Here is a 22,137-nt window from a genome sequence, read left to right as displayed (position 1 = left end):
CTTGGAAAAGTGGTCTATACTAACTGTTGCCATGTCTTCATCCTGTAAATGTGTCTTCTTTCCCCACGACTATTGAAATTATTCTTACCATGACTATCAATGACCTCATGTTTCAAAATCTACAGAACTCTTTTTTGTCCTTATCTTCTATGGGTTTTTTAACTTTTTTTTATTGTGGAAAAATTCAACCACAGAAATAATAGAGAAAATAGCATGTAATTAATATCCATGTATTCCTCATATATTTGTCACCCAGGTTTAACAATTACCAGCTCATAGAAAATCTTATTTCATCTATAATCCCACCTAATATACCCTCCCTCTAGATGGTTTTGAAGCAAATCTCAAGCAGCATATCATTTCAAAATATAAAATACTATGTATTTTTACTGTTTTTTTTTTTTGCTTGTTTTAAGGATTAGCTCTTTGAAAGGAGCAGAATGATATGTAAAATATGCCACCGTTTGTGTAAAAGGGATAAAATAATCTATATTCATGTTTGCCATAGATACAAAAAAAAGAAAAAAAACTATAAGTGTTGATAAAAAATAGCAATAGAGGTTATTCCAAGTTGGGGTGGGGGGCAGTGACAGGAGAATGGACAGATTGAGTACAACGGTGACTGGAAGACTTCACTGTATATCTTTTTATGTATGTTGTTTTTTGTTTTTTTTTTTTACTTCAGTTAATATTAAGTAGTGATTTTTTTTAAATTCAATTTTTTCTCTAGGCTCTTCAGCTTCTTCACTGTTTCCCTCTGGACACACGATTAAAAGATGGCAGTAAGTATATATCAGTGTTGAGAAGAAAGTTTAATGCAATTTATTACTGGCTGCTGACACTGAAAATAATATTTTGTGTTTTGTATTTTGTTAGGTTTGTTTTGGCAGTCACCAAAAAGGCCCCCCTCTCCATTAAAATTTGATCTAAATGAACCTTTGTAAGTATATATATCCAGTTTTATATACATCCTTCATTGTAAACTTCTTAACTGTATAGGTTTACATTGCAGGGTGAAAACTGCAGGCTCTTTAATGTTAAATTATTGCATCCCTGTTAATCTAAGAGTTAACATAGTATTTTGGCCAACAAAGCCAGCCACAATTCTTCTCCCCACACATAGGTGAATCTATTTATTTACATGGTAAATAATCTTATTGTTTTTGTCTTCTCTAAAGTACGAGCAAAGTGTCATCTCTTTGACTTTATTCATTAAAAAAGTAAAATGAAGACAGATGTTTTCCTATTTAATGAAGTCAGTATATAAGAAACTTTAGTTAAATGGGGGAAAATGATCACTACTAAATAACTCCCTAAATAATCTCAGGTTAATTTTCAAAGGAGTTGATCTTTGAGTAAATACCTGTATATCCTATCTACATTAGATATGCATTTTATACACAAACACACTTATATGTATATATTTTAATTAAACACTTAGCTTGTTAACCTTCCTTTCAACAAGTAATTCTGTGCTTAGTTTTTTCCTCTGGTGCTTATTCTAGTCATCTTATCCTGATTGCTGCTTCTTTTTTTTTAATACATTTATTTATTTATTTATTTTTGGCTGCATTGGGGCTTTGTTGCTGCGCTCGGGCTTTCTCTAGTTGTGGCGAGCGGGGGCTACTCTTCGTTGCTGTGCGCGGGCTTCTCATTGCGGTGGCTTCTCTTGTTGCAGAGCATGGGCTCTAGGCGCACGGGCTTCAGTAGTTGTGGCTCTAGAGCACAGGCTCAGTAGTTGTGGCGCCCAGGCTTGGTTACTCCGCGGCATGTGGGATCTTCCCGGACCAGGGCTCGAACCCATGTCCCCTGCACTGGCAGGTGGATTCTTAACCACTGCGCCATCAGGGAAGCCCTGATTGCTTCTATAAAACTTACCTTTTTTGTTTTTAAACAAACTCATTTGCTTAATTTGAACTTATTGTACACTCTTTAAAACCAAGTTTGTAATATTTTCTTATGAATTAAAATGAATTTTCTTTCAATAATTTTTCTACTTCTGGCCACTTCTCTTCCCAAAGTAGTCTTGATCACTACCTGAATATTAGTGCTTAATGAGGATAAACATGTGATGTTTTTTCTTTTATAACTTCTACAATGCCTTGGTCTAGACCAGAATTTCATTGCCTAACTTTAAAAAAAATAATCCTGTAACAAAAATTCTGTAATTACTTATCTTCAGCATTTTAAAGGCTATAGTTTCTGGTAAACATCTTTGAAACTGTGCATTCACACTTTATTTTTTAATTTCAAAAGGCACTTCAGTTTCCTTCTGAATGCTGCAAAATTATATGCTACAGTCTATTGCATTCCATTTACAGAAGAGGTAAGATATTCTTCAAGCCCTAACAAGTGATAGAAAAGGTTAGAATTAGATGACTTAGCTAGTTGCATCATCAAAATGTGTTTTATGTTATAAGAATCGTTCTTCGATATAAACTTCTCATTTTGTTGTAGTGTTGCCCATTCTAATAAAGCAGAAGCTAAAATCTCATTGCAGCATCACTGCGTAGAAGAAAGTCACTTTTTTTTCTGAGCTTAAGTAGTGAAACAAATATTTGTAAAAGCAGTCTTACTTTATTTTTAAAACATTTATAACCTACTAACTTTAATTATTGTAATTACTCTGAAAACCCAAAGTGACCTATTTCATAACAATTTTAAATATTTCTTAGTGATTCTGTTTGTTAACATTTGTTTGGCTAATTTTTGTGAAATTAACATATGCTTTTCAGGAGATTTGAAAATGCTACCCTACATTGACATTTCTTAACTTTTATCATTTATACTTTTTCTCTTAGACATCATCTTCATTGACTCATATGTAAAGGGATCTAATACAGTTTTATTTGAAAGGCAGGTCTGCATTAGTGAATTTTCCTTCTCAAATGCATAATAGAGCTAAATAAATTGCTATACTTTTAGGTACTAGGCTGAATGGGAAATATGAGCCAGATCCATAACTAGAATTGGCTATTTTGGATCTAGATAAAAATGCCTGTTGTACATTAATCCCTTTTGGAATTAACACGCAGTAAAATATACCATAAATATCTGGTAAAAATAGTGGCATTCAGTTGGGTATTCTTTTTGTGAAAAGAGTGATAATTTTGTGATGAGTTGTAGGTGACCTCAAAAGCACTGTGTCTCAGTTTTTCCTAAGTAGATTCTTAATAATAAACATGTATGTAGCCTTAAATTCATCTAAGTTTATCCTGAACCATTTAAATATTTTCCTGCTTCCAAAGGTATGAATTCCATTTACTGTGAGTCAATGTATATTGAGTGTAACTTTCCACAGGGAACTTTGTAAAACAATGAAGAGATAGTTCCTGATCTCAAGGCACTCTGTCTGATACAACCAGTCCTAAAACTACCTTTTTAAAAATTTGTGGATGGACTTCCCTGGCAGTCCAGTGGTTAAGACTCTGTGCTCTCAGTGCAGGGGGCATGGGTTCGATCCCTGGTCGGGGAAGATCCCACCTGCTGCATGGCACGGCCAAAAAAAAAAAAAAATTTGTGGAAAGAACTAAGATTTCAGGTTTGTTGACTAACAAGTACTTTTTTACACACACAACACCCCCACTTCCCAGCCTTTGTGGATGGTATTTCTATAGAAATAAAAGTAAATGTCACAAACAGATGTGGTCTAAACAGTTATATCATAAATTATTCAAATATTTCGTATGATAAAGGACCTTTTTTAGGTTGTTTTTTAGGTTTAGAATTCAGAATTTTAAGAATATGTTGATAAAATTACTGTTTTAAAAACCAGGACTTATCAGCAGATACCCTGTTGAATATTCTTTCCGAAGTAAAGATTCAGGAATTCAAACCTTCCAACAAGGTATGTGTACAAGTTCATTCATTTAGCAAATAGTTATTGAACTTCTGTTTGTGTCAAGTCTCATTCTAAACCTGGAGAAGCCCATAGGAACAAAACAAAATTCTTGTTCTTGTGCAAGTTGGGCCAGAGGCAGACTATAAAAAAAAGTGCCAATAATTATGTAATATTGCATTATGGGCATAAGTGCTAATAAGAAAAAATAAAACAGGGAAAACAAAGGGTGATGGAGCTGGTGTCATCTTATACGAGATAAAAGGGGAAAGCTTCTCTGATATGGTAACATTCGAACAGAAGCCTGAAGGAAGTGAGGGAGTGAGCCATACTGTTATCTGGTGAAAGAGCAGTACAGACGGCAGGAACAAGTTCAGAGAAAGGCCTTGAAAGACTTTGAAGGCCAGAATTTTTCTGGAGGAGAATATGCAAGAGGAGAGTGGTAGATAGCGAGATTGGAGAGGTAGTGAGGGTTATAAGTACTTCATGTATTATTATGAGATAAGAAGCCAGTGGAGGATTTTAGCAGAGGACACAACCTGACATATTTAAAAGGATGACCCTGGCGATTGTGTTAAGAATGATTAGGACATGAGAGAGGAAGCAGAAATAGCTATTAGGAGGTTATAGGCAAGCAATCCCACTACTGGGCATATACCCTGAGAACACCAGAATTCAAAAAGAGTCATGTACCAAAATGTTCATTGCAGCTCTATTTACAATAGCCAGGACATGGAAGCAACCTAAGTGTCCATCAACAGATGAATGGATAAAGAAGATGTGGCACATATATACAATGGAATATTCCTCAGCCATAAAAAGAAACGAAATGGAGTTATTTGTAGTGAGGTGGATGGACCTAGAGTCTGTCATACAGAGTGAAGTAAGTCAGAAAGAGAAAAACAAATACCATATGCTAACACATATATATGGAATCTAAGGAAAAAAAAAAAAAAGTCATGAAGAACCTAGGGGCAAGATGGGAATAAAGACACAGACTTACTAGAGAATGGACTTGTGGATATGGGGAGGGGGAAGGGTAAGCTGTGACAAAGTGAGAGAGTGGCATGGACATATATACAGTACCAAACATAAAATAGATAGCTAGTGGGAAGCAGCCGCATAGCACAGGGAGATCAGCTCAGTGCTTTGTGACCACCTAGAGGGGTGGGATAGGGAGGGTGGGAGGGAGGGAGACGCAAGAGGGAAGAGATATGGGAACATATGTATATGTATAACTGATTCACTTTGTTATAAAGCAGAAACTAACACACCATTTTAAAGCAATTATACTCCAATAAAGATGTAAAAAAAAAAAAAAAGATGATGGTAGTTTGAATGAACCATCAAACAGGGGTAGTGGGTAACAGGGAAGTTGTGGTAAGAGGTTGGATTCTGTGCACATTTTGCAGTAGCCCTGACAGGATTTGTAAGGAATTGGTTTGAATGTGTAAGAAAAAAAGATTATTTTCTTAGTTGAAAAAAAGAAGCAAGCTTAATCACTCCGAGTGACAGGGAGAAGATAGAGGAAGTTTGAGCAGAGAAAAAAAAGATGTGAAATAATTGCCTAGGGGAGTGGGAAAAGTGGGAAATTAGAAGATATTGTAGAATTTTGAGACAATATTTAAGATCCACTTAATGTTAATTCCACTTAATGTATTCCACTATATGTGGCTGGAGAAAAGGCATTTAGCTGCTTGGGTGCTACTGTAGAATAGCTGGTAAATTGGGTTGTAACAAGGGTTGGGATTTTGTCAGGCAAATATGTTGGAAGGAGAAAGGGAGTATTAATAAAGATGGAACATGAAATTTAGGCAGGGTAAATAAAAAAGTTTGAAAATACTAAATATTTTTCTTTTTCACATGTTCATTATGTGTCTTTTCATATGCACTCTAAAAAGAAATAAACCACGGAACAATCTTCTGTTCCCTTTACCTTTAGCTGTACTGGAAAATGTGGAGTAATGAGTGCCTCCCTGCAAAATTCAAGTAGGAAGTGGTGTGTGCAGTCTTCCACTCTGCATTTTTATTTTAGGGACAAGGAAAACTTGTAGGCAGTTCATTTTGTGCAAGTAAATAGGTTTTCTGAATGAAATGTTCATGACTTGTAGTTTGTCAAGAACAAAAGTACAGAAAGGAAAAACAAAATTCCTATATAAAGAAGATTCCTAGCCCATGTTTCTAATGGGCAAAACTGCTAGACAGAAGCCAAGGAAATATGCATCAATAACTTTACAGGTCTCTACTGCTCTTCAATATGTTTTCTAGCTTGAATTGCTTCTTTCTGTGTCGAAGTTTTGGCATCATAAATTACCCTGAGCAATTTTAACATGACTTATGAGCTTTTTCACCACTCCTTGAAGCAGTTCCCACTGAAGCTTCAGCGTCTGGCACTCCTAGTTAAAAGATGCCACAGCCAAAAAATATCAACTACACATTCTGGCAAATAAAAATTACTGCTTCCCTGACTCCTTAATATTTCTCAAATATTTATAATCATATTTAATATGTAAAAATGTGAATTGGATGTGTTTTTTTAATAAGAAATAGTATTTTAATGATGATGTGTAGCTAGTTTCTTGGTTTGAGAATATTAACTTCACTGCCCTTGTGTTTAATAAGTAAATTCTTAAAGATAAATTACTTATATGTGCTGCCCTAAGCATGCAACTATATGAAGGAAGACATATTCTTTGGGATAGAACTTCTTTTCAGCAGTCAATAAATATTTAAAAGATGCCCATATTATATATTTTGTGGATTTCTTCAATTTCTTTGGAGACAGAAAACAGCTCTGCACTAGTTAGAGGTATGTAATTTGGTTTGAAGTTGATTTGTCAGAATCACAAACTGTTGATTAACATTAACTTTATTTTAGTGTGGAATTTTAAGAGAGAGTTGTATGAACTTAGATCTTATAAACTATTCAGTGAGTATTTTTAACACCCACTATGAGCGGTTTATTTTAGATATATTGAGGTTATCTCAGTGAACAAGATAAAGATCCCTGTTCTCATAGAGTTTACATGTCAATGTGAGGCAGTAGATAATAAATATGTGAATAACATAATATTACTTAACAATAGAAGGTGTAAAATACATTGGACCATAATGATTAATAATCTAATTAAACCAATAGAATGTTTTCTCTTTGTGACTTATTTGATAAAAACAGATTTGTTAGTCAAACTTAGGTGTAGGATGTGATATCATTAATGAATATACATACATATATTTAAAGGTTGTTCAAACAGATGAAACTGCAAGGAAACCAGACCATGTTCCTGTTAGCAGTGAAGATGAGAGGAATGCTGTTTTCCAACTGGAAAAGGCTATTTCATCTAGTGAAGCTACCGCAAGTAAGGGGAAATCTTTATAAAAATGTTTTGAACTAAAGGGATTTTTATTTTCACTAAGCTGTACACTCAGAAGGTTGTGGGATTAAATCATAACAACAACAATAATAATGATATTACTTGATTCCATGATCATATGAAAGTCACTGTTCATCTTTAACTGTGACTAAATTCATAACTTTCTCCACCATTTCCCTACCATAGAAGGCTGAAATGTAAGTCTGCTTTGTTTTTGCTGTTCTGATTGTTTTAGTTCTTGAGATTCTATTGTGTGATTCCTTTTTAACTTATGGCTAGCATAATGAAGAAAACATGGAGTCCTTTGGAGACTAACCCTGAGATCCAGTGAAATCACTTTAGGAAAAAAAATCATAGACAGATTTCTTCTTGGCTTCTTAGTCTCCATAATTACACACAGGGAATACAAACCTGACCTATGTACACCCTTGCTAAATGGTCTTAAATATAGGGAAACTGAACTTTTAATTCCTTAAAAACAGATCTGTATTAGCTCATGTTTTTAGACCCGCTCAGCACCTTTCTATTACATAAATCAGCAGTTTCCAAACTTTTGAGATTTTACAAAAGACCAGTAAGATTCAGGAGAAAAGCCTAGATTAGCCAACTATTTATTTTGCAAGTAAAAGGTTTATATCCTAAGTTATTAATTATAATTCTAGAAATAGCATATTACCATTTCTTACTTTCTCATTTCATCACAGATTAAACTACACCTGTCTACAGAATGATTTGGGGAGCCACTAATCTAGAAATCTTTCATAAAGACACTTATTTTTATTTGACCAATATACCCTATTCTTAGTTATCAGAGGTAAAATGTTTCAGAGTAGTATTTATGAAATCAATTTTTGAACAGTACCCAGTGTTGACTTTTTTATTGTAAGCCACTTAATAGCAGATGTACATGGCTTTCTTATTTTTATGTTTTTTTAGAAAGGTTTTTTTTTTAAATATTAAAACTTCTAATTTAGTGGTTTTAAAGCCATCATTTTCATATCCTTCAGTAACTTCAGTTCCCTGGATGTTGTTGTTGTTGTATTTTTCAGTCATTTGCAAACCTAAACAAAAAGGAATCTTTAACAGTAGTGAACCCACACTGCCTTGCTTTTTACCTAGTAAAGCCTTTATCACTTACTAGGAAACTTTGTTTTTCTGGTTGTTGTCGTCAGGTGACCTTCAGATGGCAGCGCTTTCATTTGAAAAAGATGATGATCGTAATGGACACATAGATTTCATCACAGCTGCATCAAATCTTCGTGCCAAAATGTATAACATTGAACCAGCTGACCGTTTGAAAACAAAACGCATAGCAGGTAGAATTATACCTGCTATAGCAACATCCACTGCTGCAGTTTCTGGCTTGGTGAGATTATGATTCTTTGAAAATGCTTGTTATTCATTGCTTCTTTTCTGTCTTCCCTATTACACCACCCCAAACCATTCACTCAGAGATCTTAGAGAAGGAGGGATACATATTGATCTTATAATTTAAAATTGTAAGATATTTCTGAAAATACAGTAATCTGTATTTTGAACTTTTACAGATAATACAGACATTTTAATGTAAAAAAATAAGCTCTGTCAAGATAAAGTATAACTTTTCTTACAGGCAATAATCCTCTTCATCATCTTTGTATCCTCTGTACAATCCAAATGCTCTATTTTTCTTGAATAAAATGAACTACCCTAATCTTTACTCTTTGATTATATTGGATTTTAGTTCTTTGTCTTAAAATAAATGTAATTTCTGTTAGTGATTTGGATTTCTTTAAATTTAGTCTTTCCTTAATGATTTAGAATCTTTAGGATGGCCCTAGTTATTATACTGTACTGTAGTGTTATTCTTAGAAGCTATGTAATTATTGTTCCTATTATTAAATGATTTTAGACTGCTGTATTGCTTGACTTCTGATATCTGCTTTCAAAGTAGGAAGATTACATGGTCAAATTAATTAGAGGCTTATAAGAAATTTATATTACTCCAGTCCAATAGCTGCTTTTATTCTCTACACAGAAATGCTTGAGAAGAATTCAGGAAAATTATATAGATGCAATTAAAGTCTTGAATAGTTTTAGGCTATTTATATAATCAGATCACCTTCTTTTATCTAGGTTGCATTGGAGATGATCAAAGTAGCTGGTGACTATCCATTTGAAGCTTACAAAAATTGTTTCTTTAACTTAGCCATTCCAATTATAGTGTTTACAGAGACATCTGAAGTAAGAAAAACTGAAATCAGGTATGCATGAAGGTGTATTTCTCTTGCATAATGAGAATGAAATAATTTTTTTACCTTTTAAAAGGGAAAAATAATAGCTTTATTGCTCCTTTTCTCCAATATATATAAACTCTTCCATCACTTCATAATGAGGTCAAAACCCCATCTTCATGTAGCATTTCTTTTTTTTCTTTTTTCTTTTTTATTGTATAATTGACATACAGCATTAAATTAGTTTCAAGTGTAAAACACAATGATTCAACACTGGTATATGCTGTGAAATGATTACCACAATAAGCCCAGTCACCATCCATTATCATACATAGTTATAGAATTTTTTTTTCTGATGATGAGAACATTTAAGATTTACTCACTCAGCAACTTTCGAATATGCAGTAGAGTATTATTAACTATAGTCACCATGCTTCACATTATATATCCATGATTTACTCATCTTAAAACCAGAAGTTTGTACCTTGTGACTCCCTTTATCCATTTGCCCACCCTCACCACCTGTTTCTGGCACTATCAGTGTTCTCTATATCTATGAGCTTGGGATTTTTTTGGTTTTGGTCTGGTTGGTTGGTTGAGTTTTTTGTGGGATTTGTTTGTTTTAGATTCCACATATACATGAGATGATAAGGTATCTGTCTTTCTCTGTCTGACTTATTTCACTTAGCGTAACATCTTCAAGGTCCATCCATGTTGTCACAAATGGCAGGATTTCATTCCTTTTATGGCTGAATAATACTTCATTATATATAGTACCACACTTTCTTTATCCATTCATCAATGGACACTTAGATTGATTCCATGTCTTAGGTATTACAGGTAATGCTGCAGTGAACATGGGAGTACAGATATCTTTTCAAGTTAGTGTTTGCATTTTCTTTGGATAAATACCCAGGAGTGGAATTGCTAGATCATATGATAGTTCTGTTTTTAATTTTTTAAAGAACCTACATACTGCTTTCCATAGTGGCTGTATCATTTTTACATTCCCACCAAGAATGTACAAGAGTTCCAATTCCTTCACATCCTTGCCAACACTTGTTGTCTTCTGTTTTTTGATGATAGCCATCCTAACAAGTGTGCGGTGATATCTCATTGTGGTTTCGATTTGTATTTCACTGATAATTAGTGATAATTAAGCATCTTTTCATGTACCTGTTGGCCATCTGTATGTCTGCTTTGGAAAAATGTCTGTTCAGGTCCTCTGCCTGTTTTATTATTGGATTGTTTGGGTTTTTTGCTGTAGAGTTGTATGTGTTCATTATATATTTTGGATATTAACCCCTTACCAGATTTATGATTTGCAAATATTTTCTCCCAGTCGGTAGGTTGCCTTTTCAGTTTGTTAGTGGTTTTCTTTGCTGTGCAGAAGATTTTTAGTTTGATGTAGTCCCACTTGTTTATTTTTGCTTTTGTTGCCTTTGCTTTTGGTGTCAAATCTAAAAAATCATCACCAAAACCAGTGTCAAGGAGCTTACCACCTAAGTTTTCTTCTAGGAGTTTTATGGTTTCAGGTCTTACATTCAAGTCTTCAGTCTATTCTGAGGTAATTTTTGTGTGTGGTGTAAGACAGGAGTCCAATTTCATTCTTTTGCATGTAGCATGAAGCATTGCTGACTAAACTAGCCATAGAACTCTCACAACACATAATCTGCCACACTGTTTAGCATTGTACTTTCTATGGTTTCATCTATGTCTGCCTAATTCAGATTAATTAGAAGCCATTCTAGTGTCTGACTAATGGATAATGAGATTAAGAATCTAGTTCCAAAAGTTGTATGACAAAGCAAATCAATTCCCCTGGACTTCCATTTTTCAATTTTTATATTGGTAACAACCAAAAATTTGAAAACTATTACCTTGGCAAGAGTGTGAGAAAGCACTCTCATACATTACTGATGAAAGTATAAAATAATATAACCCATATTAAGGCAAATATAGCACTATATTTCAAACTTGCAGATACATTTGCACTCATCTCGAATGATATATGTACAGGATATTCATTCTGGCATTGTTTATCATAGCCAAAGATTGGAACAACCTAAGTGTCTCGTAATAGGAGACTGGAACATCCACACAGTGAAACTCATGCAACTGTTTAAAGAGAGAAACGGAGCTCTCTTGCTAAGACATACTGATTTATAATAAGACACTGGAAAGATAAACAAGGTACTGATAAAAGTGGTTACCTGTGTGGTGTGATGGGGAAGTAAGATGGAATTATGGAATATTTTGTTATATTTTCCTTTTTTATTCCCACATTAATATCTAGCTAAATCACAAATAGTGGACTTCTGGGGTTTTTTATTATTACTAAAGGGAAGAAAATTTAAATGTTTTTGTTCTGAATATTTTTCTACAACAGAAATGGAATATCATTTACAATTTGGGACAGATGGATTATACATGGAAAAGAAGAGTTCACCCTCTTGGATTTCATAAATGCAGTCAAAGTGAGACAATTATTCATTAGTTGCTTTGAGTCTGTTAGTTTTATACATAATTTCATTAGAGGTTTTTATAAATATTATTTAGCAGGAGTTTTCTCTCTTTTTACTGGTTGTAAAACATTGTCATCCAGCATTTTATATTTGGGTGGAGCTTTGATTGTTTCTCTTTTGGGTATTCACTTTTAGGAGAAGTACGGAATTGAGCCAACAATGGTGGTACAGGGAGTCAAAATGCTTTATGTTCCTGTAATGCCTGGTCATGCAAAAAGATTGAAGTTAACGTAAGTATTGAACATTATATGCAAGAGATTCTCAAAAGTTGAAATATAAGTTGGATGCACACTAGAAAATTAAATATAGAGGTTATTGAAGTTCAGATAAAAATATGTGATTTACTCCTATCTAATGGCAGTAATAAAGACAGTGAATCTGCCAAGGTCCACAGGCTACCTATCAAGTGAGATTTATAGGATTATAATACCCTTGTGAGTTTATTATCGTTCAGGATCAGCTTATAAGCTAATAGACTTAGAAACCTGATTTGGTCAATATACCAAGTAAAAGTAGATCCACCTCTTATATGCAAACACATAAGGACTAGGCTTGTGAGACTGAAGTATTTTTTTAAAATGCCAAATTGTTATTTTCATTTATTCAACAGATTTTTTTAAAGAATGCCTGCTATGTACCAGGTACTTTTGTAAACATTAGGGATACAGCAGTGAGCAAAGCAGAGTCCCTGCCCTGCTCGAGGAGTTTGCATAACAATTAAATATGTATGTCAGATGGTGATAAGTACTGTGGAAAAATAAAGCAGAATAAGGGGGTGTTAAGTTGCTACAGTATATTGGGCAATCTAGGTATTCCCTCTGCCTGTCATATTCTTTTTTTTTGGTTAAAGATTTATTTATTTATTTTATACTTATATTTGGCTGTGTTGGGTCTTTGTTGCTGCGTGCAGGCTTTCTCTAGTTGTGGCGAGAGGAGGCTACTCTTCATTGCGCTGCGCATGCTTCTCATTACGGTGGCTTCTCTTGCGGAGCACAGGCTCTAGGCATGCGGGCTTCAGTAGTTATGGCTCGTGGGCTCAGTAGTTGTGGCTCATGGGCTCTAGAGCGCAGGCTCAGTAGTTGTGGCACACAGGCTTAGTTGCTCCGAGGCATGTGGGATCTTCCCGGACCAGGGCTCAAACCCGTGTCCCCTGCATTGGCAGGCAGATTCTTAACCACTGCGCCACTAGGGAAGTCCCTGCCTGTCATATTCTGATGTGAAAGGCTGACATTTGAGCAGAGACTTAAAGGAAGAGAGGGAGGAAAACAGCCAGTCTTTACAGTGGTCTGCAAGGCCCTAAATTATCTAGTTCCCACTTACCCTTCCAAGTTCCTTTCATACTTCTCTCTCCTTGCTCACAATATTCCAGTTATACTGGCCTCCTTACTTTTCCTTGAACATTCCAGTCTCCAACATGCGACCTTTGCTCTAGTTTTTCGCTCTGCTTGCAACTCTTTCTGAGATGGCCATCTGACTAACTCTCACCTCTGGTCTTTGCACTTCCTGAAGAGACCTCTCTGAACCCTATTTAATACTGCATCCTGTCTGGTACCCCAGCCTAGCATGCCTAATCCCTTTTACACTGCTCTACTTTTCCTCTTTCTCATAGCATTTATCACTGTCTAACAGTTACTGTATTATTTATTGTCTCTCCCCTCCCACCAATATAAGCTTCATTCACAAGGGCAGGGATCTATATTTGATATATTCATTTTTTAAAAGCATTTCTCACATTTTAGGTTTTTTTCTGTGGAGTTTTTGGTTTTTGTTTTTGTTTTTAAATAAGTGGTCTGTATTCCTTATCATTACCAGGAAAGGTAAAAATTGATTAACTGTTAGGTAAAAGAATGTCTTGATTTTAGAGCTTTTAGTAAAGAAAATAATTATATGAAAGCAGGTGAATTATTAGATTTAAAAATAAATTTAAACAAGCCCAGATTCTTTGGACAACATTATCACCAAATCACTCTTTCATTTTACAGAATTTACCAAATTATTTTTCCTTGCTTATTTTTCCTTAGAATGCATAAACTTGTGAAACCTTCTACTGAAAAGAAATATGTGGATCTTACTGTGTCATTTGCTCCAGATACTGATGGAGATGAAGATTTACCTGGACCTCCAGTAAGATACTACTTTAGTCATGACACTGATTAACAGAAGTTGTCTTAAATTTAGGACTACTTGATTTTGGAAAGAATGCACTTATTCAGGAGCTTAAAAAGTCAGCTCATAACGCTATGGATTTCTCTTTGATGAAGCCTTAATTTAAGGGAAACATCAGTAAAAAACTACAGTGAAGAATTGTAAAGCATTTTGAAGCATAGTATACACATGTGTAGTGCTTCATATGTGGATGTGCTCACAAGCAACTTCAAACTGGAATGCTGTTTTACAATGCTTACCAAAAAATTGTGTATTAACCTCTTTGGATGAAAAGAAGGAAAAAAATATGTATCTAAGACCAGAAGAAATAAAAGATCAAGAAATTGAAAATAACAAATGCAACTATCCAACAAGTTTAATCCCATTTTATGAAATTCTTTTTGTTTAGTATTTGAGGCCCATTTTTCTATACAAACAGTGTTTGGCTCCCTGCACCTCTCATGATGAGGCTTTGAATTTAACACCAATGGAGGAGGGATGGTAGCAGTGGATGAAGAGTAGTTACTCTTAAAACTTTAAAAGTTACAGTTTACTGACATGTTACCTCTGCTGATTTAACCAGAGTTTGTTATATCACTGTCTCCCCAAAATCAGGATCTTTTCTGATAGCATCAGTGTTGTAAGTCATGAGCACATCAGATGACAGGTGTTAACTGGGACTAAATGTTAATAATAGCATATGGACTCTGACAACCTGCTTAGAGAATCCATGAATGTGAACAGATAAATATGGCTAGTCATTTGATTCTTTAGTATGCCTTCTAGTGTGGCTATTTTATTTATTTGGAACTCTAAACCTGATTGTCATAGTATATAAGACTAAAAGGTTTTGTAAAGGGAGTGTCCTTAGAAGTAGATGAAAAGTAGAAATTAAAAAATTATCACTAGTTGAGTCTTGATTTTTTTTCTTCCAGCAGCCTAATGGACAGAAAAAATAATAATAAATTAATATTTTATTTTAAAGGGAAATGTATTATTTAATTCTACATTCCCAGAAAGGGAGTTGACAAAGATAAAAATTTATTTTTTTAGGTCTTTACTGATAGAAACTTTCTGTTTTCTGATATGAGCTATTGCATATGTTCATAGAAATGCTTTCATTAAAATAACATAAAGTGTACTCAACACTGTAAACTCAGTGAAAACAGCAAGTGTTTCTTTTATTTCCAAGGCTATCATGCATTCTAAAGCAATTGGCATTTTGTAACCACAGAAAGTCATTTCCCTCTAGCTGCTTTTCTTCTGCTCTTCTGTTCAAACCATTAATAGGTACTTTGATAAATTAAAAACTAGATTCACATCAGTATTACTCCAATTTGGTATCTTTTTATATTCTCTACCTAACTTCCCTTTTATTCCACTTACAAATAGTTTAAATTACTTAGCCAACCAGCTGTATTGTTTCATTCTTTGTAAAAGCATCATCCAATTGGGAAAATATATTTAGGAGTGGAGGGTGAATTTGTATGATTAAAGGGTAGTCTGCGTTGGAGGTGAGGATAAGTGGACAGGATAAGTTTAAAGGAAATGGCTACCTTTGAAATAAGCAATTAATTTTGGTTCGTCATATCCTACCCTCTCCTATCATGTATATTGCAAATATAATGCTTAAAATTAATATTACTTAAAATTGAATCCAGGAATATCAAAGCTCTATGGCTTGGAACTTTAGAGGCTAGCAGCAGTAAAAGCACTTTCCTATAAGAAGTCTGTTCCCACTTTTTTGTTTTGTGCTCTATGACAATAACTGATATTTTCCAGGTAGCCATTCAGTAATTCTCAACTATGATCTAGTAGCTTGCTTATATTTGATCTAAATCTCCACATCTCTTCAGAAGTAAATTTAGAACAAAACCGTGCTATCAATTCTTATTTATAGAGATCAGCGCTTTAGCAGATATAAATAAAATCAGTAAGGATTAAGTTCATTTTGTGATTAAATCTGAAACCATTTTGTCATTGCTTTTTTTTCTGTAACGGTTATTGCCATTAGTTTCTTCTGTATAGTTCTAGTAGGCTGGAAAGCCAGCGTGAATTTAATGACAGTTTTTTTTCATTATCTGTTTTATTTCTGTACCATCAGATCAGTGCTGGTGATTGAAATACCAGTTACAAAAATTAATGATTTGATTTTGTATGGTACCACTGAGTGATTTTTTACTTATTAAAAATAAATTAAGAAATTTGACGATATCTTTGTAAATTCTGTTCCGTAGTTGACTCCAGAGATTCCAATTTTATTATTCATTTTGTGAGTAGTGTTGCTTTGGTGTTTCCTAGTTTTCAAGTTTTGCAATCATGGAGATAGAACACTCACTGGATATGGAGAGACATTACTTCAAAGTGCTTTTAGCTCCTGGAAATTCTTTTAAAACAATTGAGAAATTGTAAAACCTAGAAGATCTGGTAAATCCCAGACTGTTGGTTGGGGATTTCCGAAGTCCATTCCTTTTTAGAGTTTACAGCAGTATGTTACACATCTATAAGTTCCTCGAAATTGTCCCAAAGAACTTGGATGTAGATGTGTATCTTTATTTTTATTTTTTATGTATCATGGCACTCCCTGGTGGTGCCAGTGACAAGACATAAAAACGTCAGCAGTGTTTAGAGTCCACTATTTTATAATTAGTAAAATGAAGACAGAAAGAAAATTGTTCTCTTGAGATCTTGAGGGAAATATTCTCTTGACCTAATAATCCTTTCAACTGCAATGAATATTATCAAAAATTCATTGTGATTGTAAATATATAACCATTTAGTATACAATCATTAGGTATGGGCTTAACTATTTTACTTTTAACAAATTCAAAACATAAATCAGGAAGTTGCAATCTTGGGGGTCACAGGAAGTAATCAGTAGGTAATTTGTTCATTTTTGTCTTGCCTTGTCTTAGCTTTGTTTATTTAAGAAATATATATTCATATATATATATACATATATGTATGTGTGTGTGTGTGTGTATATATATATATATTCAAAAGAGTATATAAAATACAAATACACAGTTTAAGGAATAATTTTAAAGTAACTACTTGCATAACCAGCTCTCAAATCAATAGAACATTGACAGCAGCCCAGAAGCTCCCCTTGCGGTCCCTTCCCAATCACAACCAGCTTCCCCACACATACCCTCTAGCAGTTAGCACTTTTCTACCTTTTGTGATAACTGTGTCTTTGTTTTTATTTATAGTGTTACCACCTATGTATGTACCTAAACAATACATACAGTTTACTTTTGTTGTTTTTGAACTTTATGTAAATAGAATCAATACATTCATTTGTGGCTGCTTCTTTCATTCAACATGGGATTCATCCATGTGGTTGCTTGTAACAATACTTCATTCATCGTCATTGATGTATAATTTTACCTTTGCGTTAATATACAACTATTTATTTATTCATTCTATTGACTGTGGACAATTGGGATGTTTGGGGGGTGGGTAATCACAGTTCCACAATGAACATTATTTTATGTATTGCCTAGTGTAACTAAGGTATATGTGCCTAGGAATGGAATTCCTTGGTCATAGGATATTCACGTCTTAAATTTTATTAGATAATAACAAAGTTTTTCCTGAGCAATAGAGATGTCGTGTTTTCCTGCTTTGCTCATCTCTGGTGGTAACAGATTTTTTTTTTTAATTTTGCCAATCTGTTGGATGTGCAGTTATATCTCGTTGAAGTTTTACTCTGCATTTCCCTAATTACTCTTGAAATTAAGCACCTTTTTATATGTTTGTTGGCCACTCTTTCTTTTTTGTGAAGTGACTTTTCAATTCTTTTGTCCATTTTTTGGTTGTGTTGGCAGGTTTTTTTCCTTCTTGATTCATAAAAGATCTTTATAAATCCTGTTCTTAGCTGGCTATATAATTGCAAATATTTTTTCCCACTCTGGCTTGCCTTTCCCTCTCTTTATGATGCTCTTTGTTAAAAAGAATTTGTTAATGGTCAGGTACTGCGAAGTGTCAATTTTTTGTTTTAAGGCTAGATTTTTTGTGAGTTTTAAAAAAATTGTTCTCTAGAGCCACAAAGTCATGAGGATACTCCTCTATATTGTCTTCTAAAGCTTTAATTTTGACTTCCCCATTTTAAGTTTTTAATTCAAGAGGAATTAATTTTGTGTATGCTAGGAAGTGTCTCACCACCATTTACTGAAGTCTGTTCTTTTCTGCAGTGCCACCAAAGTCATATGTCATATCCATATATGTATACGTCTCTTGCTGGATTTCTTGTTCCTTCTTTTCTATCCCTGTGATGGTATACTTCTTCATCACAATAGCTGATATATTGTTTTTGATATTTGGCAGAACAAGTCCTCCCAACTTATAGTTCTGTAAAAGTGTCTTGGTTATTTTTAGCCCTTTGTATTTTCAGTTCTCAAATTTCTAATTTCAAACATGTAAGTCTATCACTTTGCAGTTTCTAATTGTCCTGCTGAAATTTTGTATCTTTTATCTACCTGGACATGAAAAGCATGATTATTTTATAGTCTGTGTTTAATAATTCCCAAATCTGAAGCTCTCCTGGGGTCTCCTTTTATATTTTTGTTTCTGCTAATTCTTATTTATCTTGTATCCTTGTATGTGTGGTTATCTTTAATTGTATGCCAATATTATATTTGAAAGCTTGCTTGTAGAAATATAATTGACCCTTGAACAACACAAATTTGAACTGCCTGGGTCCACTTATGTGTGGATTTTTTTTCACTAAATACTACATACTACAGTATTATATGATTTGTGGAAATAGAACTTCGGTTACGGAGGACTGACTGTAAAGTCATAAGCAGATTTTCAACTGTGCAGAGGGTTAGTGCCCTAATTCCCATGTTGTTCAAAGATCAACTGCAATTTGATGCCCAATAAGATATTTTCATCCTCCACAGAGTTTTTTTATATGCTCTACTAGGCACTTGGGCACTAGTAATTCAGGATCATTTTGACCCAATTTCAGAAACTGAGATTTTCTGAGTCATCCATGTGACTCAGAGCTGAGCTAACTGTACTAGTGCCCTTACTTCCTGTTAATCCTTACTTCAAAAACTCTTCAGGCTTACTAAGTGTGGATTTGGGTTACCAGAGCTTGTGCCCCCACCTCTTGGCTGGCACTACATTCTACCTTTGAATCCCAAGTCCCTTAGCTCTGCTCAGCTTCTCAGTAGCCTCTTAAAAATCTGCAAAATCTCCCAGGGTACAAGTGGTCACAAATGAAGAATTCATTTCCTTTATGAATTTCTATTTTCTCCCAGATATTAACTTGATAATTATTCACTAACTTAGCTTTCTAATATCATCCAATACTTTTTCAAATATATTTGAAATATTTCTAAATATTCTCAAGTGAGAATGTTAAATCCAAATTACTCAGCCCACTTTATTTCCTGTTGATTATGTGTAAAGTGTAATTGATATCTTTGTATTGCTTCTGTATCTGGAAACTTACTAAACTCTAATGATGCTTGTAAGTTATTTGCAAATTCTTTTGGATAGTCTACATAATCTTTAAATAGGGACAGTGATTTGTTTTTTCTGAGATCCAAATTTTGGTTTTATTAATCCTCTCTATGTTTGTTTTCTGTTTCATTAATTTCTGCTTTTATCAATATTACTTATTTTTTCTATTTTGTTTGGAGTTTTTTATTGTTCTTGTTTCTAATTTCTTGCGGTAGATGCTTACCTCATTCATTTTCAGCCTTTATTTTCCATTTTTCATTAGAGGTTGTTCCTCTTCAACTCTTGGGTTTTTTAGGAGAGTGTTCCTTCATTACCGACATAGAGTTAGGATTTGGGGTTTTTTTTTAAATCCAATTTGATATTCTTTGTCTTTTAACTGGAACACTAAAGCCATTTACATTTAATATCATGACTAATAGATTTATGTCTGCCATTTTATTTTATGGGGGTTTGTTTTTTGTCTAGCTTGTTCTATGATTCTTTTTCTCTATTTTCTTGCGTTTTTAAATTTGTATTTACTTTTGTTTTTTAATTCCATTCATGCCAATTATTAACTGTCTCTCAATTCTAGACACCCTTCTGTATTCTGGAACTTTGCAAACTATATTTCTCCTTCACCATCTAGCTTCCTTTAGGTTCCACAAATAGGGGGCACTAGAAGGAGACTGGAAAGCTGGAGAACGGGAGAAGAGACTTTGACCATTGCCATTTGCTTCCTGATCATCAGCATCACCTCAGCAATGGCTTTTCTCCCAGTAGTTGTGGTTGGTTCCCAGGGTCTACCTTTTTCTGGCTCTCTGCAGGGTATCTGTTCTAGGTTTCCAGGTTCTAATAATCCTACTTTCTTCCCTTTAATAGTTGTGTCCCTTGCCGACATTTTGACTTCTCACAAAACCTGTTTAACCAATTCCTTATGTTAAATTCTTTCTTAATATAAATAATACGGTTTCTCTTTTCCTGAACTATACACATTTTTTTCTATACTACTTTAGTGGCTTTTATTTTTTCATGATTACCCTATATTACAACATGCATATTCAGATTAAGTCAGACCAAAGTTAATCATTATCTTTACATTTGGGAAGATTATAATTTCCAAAGATAGCCACAGCGATATTTGTAGTTTCACATGCTTTTCTAGAAGCTTGCCACCCCCCAACCACCATCAAGCAACAGAATGTTTCCACTTACTTTGAAACAAGAATTTATGACTACCTCAACTAATACAACAGAATGCAGCGTATGTTATTGCACAACTTCAAGGTTAGATCATAAAAGATTATATGGCATCTGCATGGCTGGCTCTATCTCTTTTGCTTGCTCTTTCCCTCTTGGAAAGCTCACCCTTGTAATCCAGATACCATGTTGTGAGGAAGCCTAAACTAGCCCCCAGGAGAGAAACTGAGACCCCTAACCTACAGTCAGCATCAGGTGTCAGACATATGAGTAAGCAAGTTTTCAAGTGATTCCAGGCCCCAGACTTCATGGAGCAGAGACAAGCCATCCCTGCTGTGCCCAGCTGAATTCCTGCCCCACAGAATCTGTGAACATAGATTGTTCATGCAACTTAGTTTGGGGATTATTTGTTACCCAGACGTAATAACTAGAACAACTGTCTAGCAGCTTGCATACTATGGTCATGTATTTTATTTGCTTTGTATTTTAATTCCATTGTCAAGTACTTCAATGTCTTTTAATTCTATAGACTTTATTATTTTCTTATATAGTCAATGTTTATACACACACATATATATCACTTTCTTTACTCTTTATTCTCCTTTGTGCCTCAGGCTTACCATCTGGGATCAATTTCTTTCTACCTGAAATATTTCCTCTAGAATTTCATATTGTGACAGTCCACTGGTAGCATACTTGCTCATGATTTCTTTGTCTGAAAATATCTTTATTTTGCTCTCATTCTGCAGAGGTATGTTTGCTGAATGTAAAATTCTAATTTGGCCTTTATTATCTTTCAACATGTTGGAAATATTTTTCTACTCTCTTACGACTTCCTCTTTGGCCCTTGAGTCAACTGTCAAGCTAAATATTGCATCTCGAAAACAAATATCTGCTTTCATTGTATGTGGTATAATTATGTGTCTGGGTATGAATTTCTTTTGTTAATCCTGTTTAGGATTTGTTCAGCTCTTTGAATCTAGATTTGTGCCTTTTGTTAGTTCATTACTCCTTCACGTATTGCCTATATCCCCATTCTCTTTTCTTATATGAGGATTCTCATTACACGTGGCAGACTTACTCTGCCTTCCATGTATTTATCACCCTCTCTTCTGTATTTTCCAATTGTTTTTGTCTTGTCAGGATTTATACTGTATAATTTCTTCTGACACATATTCTACTTCTCTTCATCTGTTTCATACATACTTACTATTAAATCCATCCATTTTCTTTTTAATTTTGGTTGTATTTTTCATTCCTATAAGTTCTATTTGGTTCTCTTTTTTAAAACTGCTAGAACACTTTTTATAGTTTCCCATCCTCTGCAGATATTGTCTAACATCTATTTAAACTATGAGGGCCATTTTATGGTTTCATCAGTTTCAATTTCT

General features: G+C 34.2%; 1 protein-coding gene across 4 annotated transcripts in view; it reads left to right on the top strand.

The window, feature by feature from the left end:
* UBA6 (ubiquitin like modifier activating enzyme 6) overlaps positions 1 to 22,137 on the top strand; it is a 104,376-nt gene that overhangs the window by 73,626 nt on the left and 8,613 nt on the right. For 2 of the 4 annotated variants that reach the window (XM_061191424.1, XM_061191427.1), the window contains 10 exons: positions 731 to 782; positions 877 to 940; positions 2,257 to 2,326; positions 3,776 to 3,847; positions 7,080 to 7,197; positions 8,385 to 8,578; positions 9,328 to 9,455; positions 11,815 to 11,902; positions 12,086 to 12,180; positions 13,972 to 14,918. In XM_061191424.1, the coding sequence (XP_061047407.1) occupies positions 731 to 782; positions 877 to 940; positions 2,257 to 2,326; positions 3,776 to 3,847; positions 7,080 to 7,197; positions 8,385 to 8,578; positions 9,328 to 9,455; positions 11,815 to 11,902; positions 12,086 to 12,180; positions 13,972 to 14,107 (1,017 nt within the window). In that variant the 3' untranslated portion in view covers positions 14,108 to 14,918. Of the gene's footprint in view, positions 1 to 730; positions 783 to 876; positions 941 to 2,256; positions 2,327 to 3,775; positions 3,848 to 7,079; positions 7,198 to 8,384; positions 8,579 to 9,327; positions 9,456 to 11,473; positions 11,678 to 11,814; positions 11,903 to 12,085; positions 12,181 to 13,971; positions 14,919 to 22,137 lie in introns of those variants that run through there. The other 2 variants (XM_061191425.1, XM_061191426.1) reach the window with 2 other exon arrangements.

Source organism: Eubalaena glacialis, chromosome 5 (assembly GCF_028564815.1).
Source record: "Eubalaena glacialis isolate mEubGla1 chromosome 5, mEubGla1.1.hap2.+ XY, whole genome shotgun sequence".
Lineage (NCBI taxonomy): Eukaryota > Metazoa > Chordata > Mammalia > Artiodactyla > Balaenidae > Eubalaena > Eubalaena glacialis.
The sequence above is the reverse complement of the archived record's forward strand: the minus strand, read 5'-3'. Positions and strand labels throughout refer to the sequence as shown.